The sequence below is a fragment of the Colossoma macropomum genome, unplaced genomic scaffold (assembly GCF_904425465.1).
Source record: "Colossoma macropomum unplaced genomic scaffold, Colossoma_macropomum, whole genome shotgun sequence".
Taxonomy (NCBI): domain Eukaryota; kingdom Metazoa; phylum Chordata; class Actinopteri; order Characiformes; family Serrasalmidae; genus Colossoma; species Colossoma macropomum.
In genome coordinates this window covers 26,750,847-26,762,392 of record NW_023494807.1, presented here as the reverse complement: position 1 = coordinate 26,762,392, position 11,546 = coordinate 26,750,847, and the positions used below count along the sequence as shown (strand labels likewise).

At 39.6% G+C, this 11,546-nt stretch overlaps 1 protein-coding gene across 1 annotated transcript; it reads left to right on the top strand.

The window, feature by feature from the left end:
- The first annotated feature begins 243 nt into the window (after positions 1-243).
- Positions 244-11,189, top strand: gata6 (GATA binding protein 6). The gene is made up of 7 exons (XM_036555844.1): positions 244-373; positions 1,124-2,020; positions 2,914-3,080; positions 5,274-5,399; positions 6,310-6,397; positions 7,317-7,432; positions 8,868-11,189. The coding sequence occupies exons 2-7, from the start codon at positions 1,180-1,182 to the stop codon at positions 9,033-9,035; spliced, it is 1,506 nt and encodes a 501-aa protein (XP_036411737.1). The 5' UTR covers positions 244-373; positions 1,124-1,179; the 3' UTR covers positions 9,036-11,189.
- Positions 11,190-11,546: the final 357 nt, after the last annotated feature.

The window sequence follows — 11,546 nt, the reverse complement described above, 5'->3', positions numbered from 1 at the left end:
TCATAACTCACCCTGCCAGAACACTGAACACGTTCTAGAACTCTCAGCATATGCAGTTAAGCCCCGCCCTCCGGTGGTTAAACGGCGGACAGCCAATCCCAGCGCAGTAGGCGTGGCACGTCGGAATGCGGGTGGGAGAAATAATAACAACGCCTCCCGCTTAGAAGTGCTTGATCAAATAGAGGCCGGGTCAGAGCGCCGGTTTCATGAGGCCGCGCCCAATCGGAGCGGCCGTCTCCCCAGGCCCCGCCCTCACTTAAACGTCCAGATGAGAGTCCAACTAAAAGCTTCCAGTCCAAATTTTTCTTCGAGTCTCGTCACGACATGACCGCCGGACACTGCGAACAGCGGCTCATGGCAAGCAACCAGTAAGGTCAGTCTGCAGCGGGGGGAGTTTTTTCTTCTGAAATATTCGGTTTTTAAGTTTATTTCTTCCAAAAATACTTTCGTCATAAGTTTGTTTCGGTTGCCGGAGTCTCCAGCCTGAGCTCGGTTGGGTAACGCTCTGCTCTTATCTTACTGAGGGTCTTATCTAGCGGTTATCTCCTTGTTGGAAAGACATATTGCGTTTTGTTTCCTATTTGTTACGCCGCGAGGAGTTTTTTGGGGGGGTAATTATGATGAGGCTACAGGCAGAGGGAGGATTCAGGTTCTTTAGTTCTTCACTGTAGATCCTTCTGTGGAATGTGGTGCCGTTTTGCTTAGCTATCATTCCTTCGTCTGACTTTTTTGTGGTCTTGAATTGAAAAAAAAAAAGTTTTAGATTTTATGTGATAAAGTTTTTTTTTTTAATTAGGTTCTGGTGTGGCCATAATTCCAATCTCTTGCAAAATAATGAGATTTTGAGTCATTTTAAAGAATGTAAAGTGAAACTTTTTCATTTTTCAGTTTTCACAAATTTTCAAATTTGACAATAATAAGTAAATAAAAGTTGTTTTTTTTGTCAGTCTTGGGAATGACAACTGCTGGGGAATTTTTTTGTCAAGCTCTTCTTCTTAGGAATGTCAGGTTCTTGGAAATGCTAACATGCTGTTGTGATCTGTTTGCAAAAGAACAACAGCACAAAGAAATTTTCAAATTCTTCAAATTTTTTAATTCTTCAAATTTTGAAATTCATTCGCAGGGTGACTTACCTCGCCTCCATTTTCTGCACACTGTGAGATATCAAAGGGATCCTGGATGGACCTGGGTGACAGCAGCTGGTCCATGGTCAAGCGTGAAGTGTCCAGTAGCCCAGGGTCTCCTGCCGAGCAGAGCTACATACCTGGGGACAGGAGAGACCGGCACGCATCCGGTGAGCTGAGGTCATGCGTGCCGGCACCGTCCCTTGGTGCATCCAGGCGCCCTGAGGGCAGGCCGCTGCACTCCTACAGCCACTTCGGACATCCGGTCAACGCCTTGCCCACTTCGGAGGACACTGCGCTCTTCACGGATTTGGACCAGAGCAACAAGCTTATCATTTCAGGAGGAGCGCCTAAGAGTGGGCTCATTGTGGACCCCAGCGACATGTACCAGACCCTGGCCATTGCCCAGACTCAGGCTGCATATGAGTCACCGTCGGCCAGTTATATGCACTCCAGCCCCAACTCTCCTGTGTATGTGCCCACTTCTCGGGTAGGGCCCATGATACCAAGCCTGCCTTATCTGCAGCCTAGCGTGTCAACGCAGCCCAGCCATGGGGTCAGCAGTCACCCGGTATGGTCGCAGTCTACTCCTGAAAGCCCGTCGTACAGCGCAGGTAGCCCCCACACCTCCAGCCGCTTTCACTACTCCCCGAGCCCACCCATGAACAACAGCACATCAAGGGACTCCAGTTACTCAAACCCGCTGAACGCCAACAGCAGGGACCAGTACCTGTCCCGGCCCATTAGTGGATCCTACGCCAGTCCATACCCTCCTTATGTGGGGCCACAGCTGCCGCAGCTGTCCCCGGCCTGGCCGGCTGCACCGTTTGATAACTCCATGCTTCATTCTTTGCAGACCAGAGGAGCACCGCTCTCAATCCGACCAGGACCTGGAGGTACACTTTTAGGCCAGTTCGGCCTGTTGATTTTGTCTGTAAAATATAAAATGTAGGTAGATTAATTTTACAATATTCTTAGAGAATTTTCTATTGATTTAAGTAGGAATTTCAGTAAGCATAGAACTTTCCAGAATGTGCATTTTAGTAGGGGAAAATAAGGAGTTGGGTGGTGTCAGTGCAACTGCCTTTTCATGCCTTCTGCTCTTCACCTAACCCCAAGCTCAGTCCTGAAATAAATTCAGTAGCTACAGCAGTGTAAAAACAGATTGTTCCCATCACTTTCCCCCTTTGTGGATCCCCCTCTGTGTATCTCAGATCCAGCGTCTGTCACTTATTATGAGTTACATTAATACCGGAGTTTCAATGCATTTTCAGCGCAGCCAGATTACTGACGTTTATACGCTAAACAGCGCCGTAAGTGAAGCCCCGTATTCACGCTTGCGCTATTAATCACGTCCGATTTCATTTGAGCCAATTAGGTAAGCTTCACAGCCAACAGGCTGATTGATCTCCCAGCGAAAGAATTTACATTTAAGGTCCAATTTTTCTTGCAGAAAAAGTATGAAATTTAATTAACGCTCGTTTTCTGAGCAAAAATTAATTTTGAAAAAAGTTCAGAAATTTTAAATCAGGCGTTAGTCAGGTGCTGCAGTGTGAAAACTAATTTAAACTTAGATTTTATTTTATAAGCAGACATTTTAAAGCAAAAAATACAAATAAAAATAAAAAATACAGCACCCATTTATGAGCGCACGCTATATTTTCAACGAGAGACGCGACGCTCGGGCTGTTTATCATTACCAATATTAATTTAAACAGCAGCTCGGTTTTAATAATAACGAGTCTGTCAGATGTCAGTGTTCGTGTACTGATGTGTTCGTGTGTTGCAGATCTGTTGGAGGATGTGCTGGAGGCACGCGAGTGCGTGAACTGCGGCTCCGTGTCCACGCCGCTGTGGAGGCGCGACGGAACCGGACACTTTCTCTGCAACGCCTGCGGCCTCTACAGCAAGATGAACGGGCTGAGCCGGCCATTAATCAAACCGCAGAAGCGCATGGTGAGCTCAGACACCCCCGCCCCCCCCACCACCCAAAACACTGCGCATAACGCACGCAGCTTCTCTTCACACTTGACTCCCCTCAATAAAGGACAGTTTTATTGGTCAGGCGATGGCACGGACCAACACGAGACTAATAGGCTTATATAACCTATAATTACATGGACTATTTATTGTGTCCTAATATGCATGTGCGTAATATAATTTGTAAGGCGTATATATATACTAAAATAGACTAAAATATTGTAACCTAGGCAGGTTTCATATGTTTTACTCAATATTTCATTTATTCTTTAAATGATTAAATGCAAAATAATCTCTCGCAATTCCTAATAATTCCTGCAGATTCTGCCTTTAAACTTGAGACATTCTGAATATTAAACTTCATTCTAAATATTCTCCAGCTTTCTCAGTTATCACACAACCGTCTACAGCTCTGGTCATCATCCTGGACACTGCTAACCTTTACTCAGTATTTCCTGCTACTTAGTTGAAACAAGGTTGTAGATCAGTGGCTTCATACAGTAATAATTTTAAACAAATAGCTGAATGTAATTGAAAACATTGATTCAAAACCTTTGAACGAAAATAAACAAGAAACACTCAACATTTCTAGGTCACTATACAAATGTGCGCAGATTTGCGACATTGACCACGTCTAGGCTTTTGCGCACAGTCCTATGCAAGAGTGCAAATCACATGTTTCCGATAAAATGACACAGTTTAGTTCATTTTCTAAATGAAAATAAGTTACACATTTTACTGCACATTTAAATGCACAGCTACTGTTTATTTGCTGAATTTAACTTATTGGGGAAAATAAGAAAAAAAAGTTATGACACATTTCAAATTTTATGCTTTTTAAACTCAGCAAGTGAACAGAAATTGCGCACTAAAATTTGCAGAAAGGTGTCATATTTAAGTCTGTTCTCTGTAGAGGATTTTCCACCTTATTTTCTCAGAGGAAATCAACATGTTATTGACCAGGAGTGTTCAAACCTTCAATACAGTGTAGTGTTGTGCAGTATGTAGATTTTGATGCAGTCTGACCGCTTCCATTAAAGCTCGTGTTCAGACGACTGACAGGTGAATTTGACATACACGTAAAAGGCTTTGACACAAACTTATAGAGTCCAGCTGTAGTGCACACGGTCATTGAAGATAAAGGGGGACATAGTGAAGCAAAGAAACTCAGAAATTCATGGTAAAATGTTAACGAGTGTAATTTCACTCCAGTTATCGAGTGACGAATGTTTGTCAATTGTTGACAATATAATTTGTCATGAACATAATTATATATAAATAAATAGAAAACAAAATAGAAGTCCTAAGATACGTAATACATGTATATTTTAGCCATAATATGTATATATACATATATATATATATATATATATATATATAGATATATATATATATATATATATTAAGATTTTAGACCATTTTACTTCATACACGTTTAATATTAAGTCACATCAACACAAACCCAGATATTATGATGGATGTGAATTGCAGTACACAAAATAGTGACGCAACCGCAAAAAGTCTCAATATTTTTTGCACTGAGATCATAATAGACTTTATATGAGGACGAACTGCTTTAATAATAAAGGGCTTAATGTTTTATCCTCACCCCTCTCTCTAATGTTTGACCTGTGCTCATTAATACTGGCCACACTGAGAGTCCTGTTCTGTAAAACCCTCAGTTTAAAGGTCACAGGTTTGAATGTGCGCTCATTAGTTTACGCTGTTGAATGGACATCGTGCTCGTGCTCTGCTCGGGCTTCTCTTCTTCTGTCCAGTCCGCTCAGCAGGTCAGGTCAACCAGCGTCTGGGTTCGCACTGGTGCCACTTAATGTTAGCTCAGCTCTACAGTTCCAACACCGCCTGTTTACTGAGTTCACCGCGAAAACAACCACGCATTTATTCAGTAAACTCATATTTAGAACATTCAAGTTAAAGCCTGAACCTCTTTTAAAGCGTAGCAGTGCTCAGCGCCTTCACGTGCGCTCGTATGACGGGCTCACGCTGATTACGTATTACGTCAGCACGTTAATTTAACCAAAATACTAAATTAACCAAAGGGACGCATTGTTTAAAAAAGCAAATAAAACACACACACAAAAAAACAAACTATATTGTAAAAATGAGTGGGGTGTAAACTAACTTATTTATTTATTTATTTTTGTGCAGGCCTCTTCCCGCCGTTTGGGCCTCTCGTGCGCGAACTGTCAGACGAGCACGACGACGCTGTGGCGCAGGAACGCGGAGGGCGAGCCGGTGTGCAACGCGTGCGGGCTCTACACCAAACTGCACGGGGTAAGGCGCGTGCTCACTCACCTGTTCAGCTCAGAAACGTCACACCTGAGCTACAGCGGTTCTTTAAAGGCAATAGCTAGGCCTATATGCAGAACCATGACAGCTCATCTGGATGTTTGCTAGGAATGGCACTGAAGGCCACAGTCGCGTGCAAAAGTCTGGTCAAAAGACATACTCTGTTGATTTAAGTGAAAATAAGTCAATACATCTTCTGCGGAGAACTGCAATAATATGTATGCAATTATTGCGCAATTTCTGTTATTTACCGAGTTGAACCTATTGGAGGAAAGGGAAAAGGTGCCATAACTTTTGCACAGGCCACATTTTATAACCCCCACCCCCCTCCACAGACTAAACAGTACACGTGTATTAAAATGTGCATTTCTCTGTTGAGCCTGTGGACTTTTTTCATTGTCAACAAAACATGTCATTTGAGCAGGGGTGCCCAAACTTTTGCACACGGCTCTGTATACACGATTTTCAGCTGACTTGAACCTGCATAAACGTTTATGAAGGGCTTATTCCAATAAGCATCAGCTTTAAAGGTTGTTTTTGTCAGTTTTGGTGTCTTTTAACCCTTAGCAGGTGTTGTTGTAATAAGCCTTTATAAACGTCTATGTCTGTTTATGTCAGTCGTCCTGGTGGGTTTATGTAGGTGTTATATGGCCTTAAAAATGCTGGCCTTCAGTAAAGTGTTACTGAATGGTTAAATGGTTCTTCTCTATGATGAAATTGCTTTATATGGCTAAAATTAGTTCTGTATAGCACTAAAAAGTGTTGTTAAAGCCAAATGACCCTTTTCTGCCACTATATAGAACTGCTATTTTTAAGAGTGTATGCTGGGGGGCTCTGAGGGGCTGTTACAGTGAGCGAGAGATGAGTTTAATTTACTCCTGTGGTGTTCCACCAGGTGCCCAGACCTTTGGCTATGAAGAAAGAAGGGATTCAGACAAGGAAGAGGAAACCCAAAACCTTGAACAAAACAAAGGGATCATCAGGTTTGTTTTGAGAAATAGCAGTTTAAATAAGTAATTAATCAATTCTGTTTATTGCTATTTATGCCACACTAAAAAAAATAGAAAAAATGATGTTTTAGCTTTAAAAGTTGCCTGCCTTGAACATGTCAGTTAATAACAAGTGAACAGAATGTAAGACCGATTTTTTCTCTGTTAACTTACTATTAGAAGTTCAATTAAATCAAAATTCTGCAGGTTTTCAACATTTATCCACAATTCAATGTAAGCAAAGCCAATCAGAGTGGTTTCATGTAAAATGGTTAATTATGAAGAAATTTATAGACAGTGGTGGTGATAGGAACCAGGGGTCGCAGTGTCTACAGCACAAATATAGACATTTTATTTACCATCCAAAACCACCAGTGAACCTACACAAGTTTTATATGTGATGTTGTTGATGATAAAATAGTAGTAAATCCAAAAAAAGAAAAATGGGTTTTCATTTTCTTTTGCTTCACAACAAGTGCCTCTCCGCGCAAGTACCTCTTCACCATGAATACTTTAAAAAAATACATTTTAGGCCAAAAACGTCTCAAAACTATCGTAAAACAGGATCTCAGACATCATGCAATATTTTCATAACCATTTCATGTAATGACTTTCTGTGAGGGAGCTTTTAGAGGCATTAAACTTTTCAGACGTCTGGTTCCCATCACCACCACTGTTTACAATTCTGATTCTGCGAGTTTCTCTATAGCAGAGCATTTCACACCAAACCACTCTGAATGACTTTGTTTACATCTGAACCATTTTGTTATGCAGAAATTTTCCCCTTTAAGGATAATTACTTTTTTTAAAATTAGATCAAGTTTTTGTCTTAGCTTGAATGTTTATAGGCTAGTCAGTTAAGCACTCTTATTTATTTATATATTTATTTATTTGTTTGTTTGTTGGTCCACAGGAAGTAGCTCTGTGCCCATGACTCCAACATCATCATCATCCTCATCCTCCTCATCCTCCACCTCGGAGGAGAGCTCAAAGAACAGTCCTCCATCCGCACAGGTGTCTGTGACCTCGGTAAGTTCATACAACATATAAAGAAATGAAATTCTATACACCATGAAGCAAGGGTTCTTCAAGGGTTCTTTAAAAAATGGTTATATGTAGTAGAACCTTTAATTGGCACTATATGGAACCATTTTTGCTAAGAGCATATGTTAAAATGGGTCTGTTGGACAAAATATGTTTAGTCTTTCTTGTACCAGTAGCTCACCAAGCAGGGGGATTTCACAGATTTTTTCAAAATTCCTGCAAAATTCAGTCGGAGTGGTTCGACGATAAAGGCTCCATTTCAGAGAAACTGATTTCTTTACAATGGCTTTTCACTTCAAACCACTCTGAATGAATGCTTATATGTTAACCATTTAATCATGCTGAAATTTTGGAAAACTGGAGGAATTCCTCTTCAAGTTAGTTACCTATTTTTTACTATTAGGAATTGTGCTGCATTTTCAGTTGACAGATATTTTAGTATCACTTTCACTACTAGTATATTTGTAAGTTAAGGAATCCACATTTTTCCTCGGTTCCATTTCAGTTCTTCACATTTAGTTCTTTATTCCTTTTTTGGGTTTAAGTTCTTTCTGTTCTAGACTGTTTCCAGTTTTAGCCTTTACTACTACACAGCCAAACCCTAAAAGATGATGAACTAAGTCCTGATGGACATGAATGAACACTGTAATTCAGCACTGAGGACTTTGAATTTGCTTTTATTTGAGTCATGACTTTTACTTGAGCATGATGAAGGTAATTCTACACACCTCTGATTGGGTCATGTGAGACAGTCATCTCAGAAAACATGCTTGATTTATTGTTCAAATGATGTAAAACTTTTATTTTGGAAAGTAGCTCAACACTGTTATTTTTTACTGTTATGGAACAGGAATATATGTACATATAAAATATATGTGCAATATATGTAATGATTTACAATATATTTGACTGTGTCATTTTTTTATTTCAATAAAGGCCAATTTATGCACATATGTAGATGAAATATATGGAAGTGTTGTTTTATATTTTAATGTCAATTTATATTATATATATATATATTATATATATATATATATATATATATGTCAAGCATATATAACATATGCAAACTAACATGTATACAAACAAAATATGAAAATATATTTCCTTATGTGAGTTTATATTCTGTACTGTGCAACAACACAGAAAATTATATCAAAATGGCATTTATCTTGGTGGTACATGTTGATTTGCTATGGAAAACACAAATATTAGAATGAAAACAAATAATAGAAATACAGTAAGTAGTAATTTTATGTATGTTAATATATTCGTATAACCATTTCCAAACCTCTCCTCAAGAAAGCCCAACATTATTTGTAGAATCTGTAGAAAAATGCAAATTATATACATGTCTGTTTAGTCATATCATCATATTCAGAGGTAATAATCACTGTTAATATTCCATGTTTTGTTCCAGGTGAACTCCTCCACTATGGTGGGTCAGGTAGAGGTCCCAGGTACCACAGGCTCCATAGTGAAGTACCCCGGCCAGGAGGGGCTGTACACAAACGTGGGACTAACGTCCACTGCCGACGTGGCAGCTTCCGTACGAGGGGACACTTGGTGCCCCATGGCCTTGGCCTGACGCTCGCTTTCATGGGACAGAACCCGCCTCCGGCTGAACGGATGTTCCCTGGCGTTGTCCTTCAAACAGCTGCCTCTTTCCGGAGCCGTCCTCCGTTTTTCGGTCCATGCTCATGTAATTTCTTCAGCCGTGGAGAGTTTGTGCGAATGCTACTACTCCAGTTCGTTTTTCCCATTCATCCACGGAATACTTTCTGGATGTTTCCGATGGAGACTATGAGTGCCGGCAGAGGAGGAATCTCGAGAGATTGAGTCCCGCCTTGGGCCCTGACATACAGAGCACATGCTGCACTATGAGGAGTACATGGATCAAAATACCATCTTTCATGTGTACATATTACCGCTAATGGATTTCCCACCTGGAAAGAGAAGGTTGATTGGACTGAGATGAGATGAACAGGAGAAAAAAAATCCGAAATGTTTGATCGAAAACTGGAAAAAACCTCCCTCCCCATTGAAAATAAATGTATTTATGACGCGGTTGTTAAATGAATGCTTATATTTGTCAAAATAAAGGTAATGTCTGTTAGAGTAGGACCTGCTCCTTGTTTTAAGTCTCCTTTTACAAGCATATCTTCGTTTGCAGTGAGGCTGTCGATCACTAGTCTGCACACCCTTCCACTAAGAAAGCTCTTATTGAATTGTGTTGGTTTAATACAGGGTAAATGAAAGGAATAGCTTGTTTTTGTTTTTTTTGTGCATGAGTTCTTACAAGTTGCTGTAGATTGGTGTCAAATCAAAATTTTGGTGCGTCAAATGCATCACGAAGTAAATGGTACTACTTTGACTTGGGCAAATTAGGGTTCAATTGTAGTAAAAAAAAAAAAACAAAAAAAAAGCAACCAAAAAAACCCCCAAAAATGCAACATTGACTAGTAATATCCGTTGACAATTAGAACAAATAGCGCTCAGGATTTCGTTTCTGATGCAAATTAATTTTTTTTGTTACAATACACAACTGCAAAAGAGGTCTGCTGCAATATTTTTTTGTTTAACACAACTACCTAACTTATAGCATTGGTATGCTAATGTGCTAATGCTAATGAATCTGTTTTTATTATTTTTTTTACGATGAAAAATACAGTTCTGTGGTTGTCGGTTATATATACTGAAGGAAGGGATTTTTTTTTTAATTTGTACAGTTATGAAAACATTACTCAATGACGAAAGAGAGTGCTTTTTCTTAGTTAGCGTTTTAGCCGCAGACGTGCTGTCAAAGTAACTGATGGCCCGAGTGGCACAGTCTGCTCAGCCTTGTCTTAGCGTTCATGACAAGCAACTTGGGTGTAGATATACGGCTATTCCAGAAGGATCCATTTAGACTTCTTCTGACTTTAAGTAGAGTCTAGGGAGCACTAGAAGGACCTGTTAGAATAATCTCTTGAAGGGTCGTCCTTCATTCACTGTAGCGGGAAGATTTCTAGAAAAGGTAATTAATTAGCTCAGCCTGGACACCGTGCGAGTAACACGCGCGACATTCGATGACGATCCTTCTTCTCTTTTACGAGTTATTTATTTCTTAAATGTGGTGTGTTTCTTAGAGGTGTTTTCTTATTTTATTCAGATTAAAGTATTTGTATTCTATGGTTGTATTTTATGTTTTAATTTCAATGTAAACATGTTCGGATTGTCGATTTTGGTAAAAAAAAAATGAGAGCTTCAGTTTTTCAGTTTTCCCTTGTCTTAAACGTACTTCAAGGTTCACCATGAGGTTTTTTTCAAGAAATTTCAAATTTGATGCTTTAAATTTCTCAGTCTCAACATTTTCATAATTATCACAAGATGTTTTGTACTTATTTTTTCAAAACAATGAATTCACAACTATTTTCCAGCTATTTCTCCGTGATTTATGAGCTACCATGTTTGGTAGAACATCCACAAATGGCTCTTCGCCTAAGGACTTTTATTGAGCAAGCAAAGCCAGGTTGTTCTAAAATCATCTATTTTGACTGAAGATGTCGCAGAATGTTCTAGTCCTCCAGATGAGTTCACACTGGAAAAAAATAAACAAGAGCAGTAACTTACCTGAATGTGTTCTACTCTCCTTGATGTTGTTCATCTCTGGCTGGACTGTGTATTCATGTTCATGATGTTGTATGTAAATTAATACAGAATCTATCTTCACCACTTGGAAATAAAGTTTATCCCAAATCTACTAAATGCAAACTAAGAAATTCAACATGAATGTAAACAGTATGCTAATGATATTAATGTCACCCAGAACACATAAAACATCATACTGACTGTGTGACTTAATTTAATGAAAGTCAATAATTTTTTTTTTAAAGCAACACAAACTTCTAAAATGTTATCAGCGGTAAACAAGTTGCTGTGGCACTTTTTTTCAGCACATGTTCAGTTTTGCTTTCCGCATTTTATGGCCTCGCTCTGATCTGAGTCTAGGAGAGTTATTGGCTGGCGTGAACTTTGGCTTACGAGTGCGCTGAACTTTGACCCTGGGTTGCGGCTTGATTTACGACTAATTGACAACATCTTTACTCCAGTGGATCAG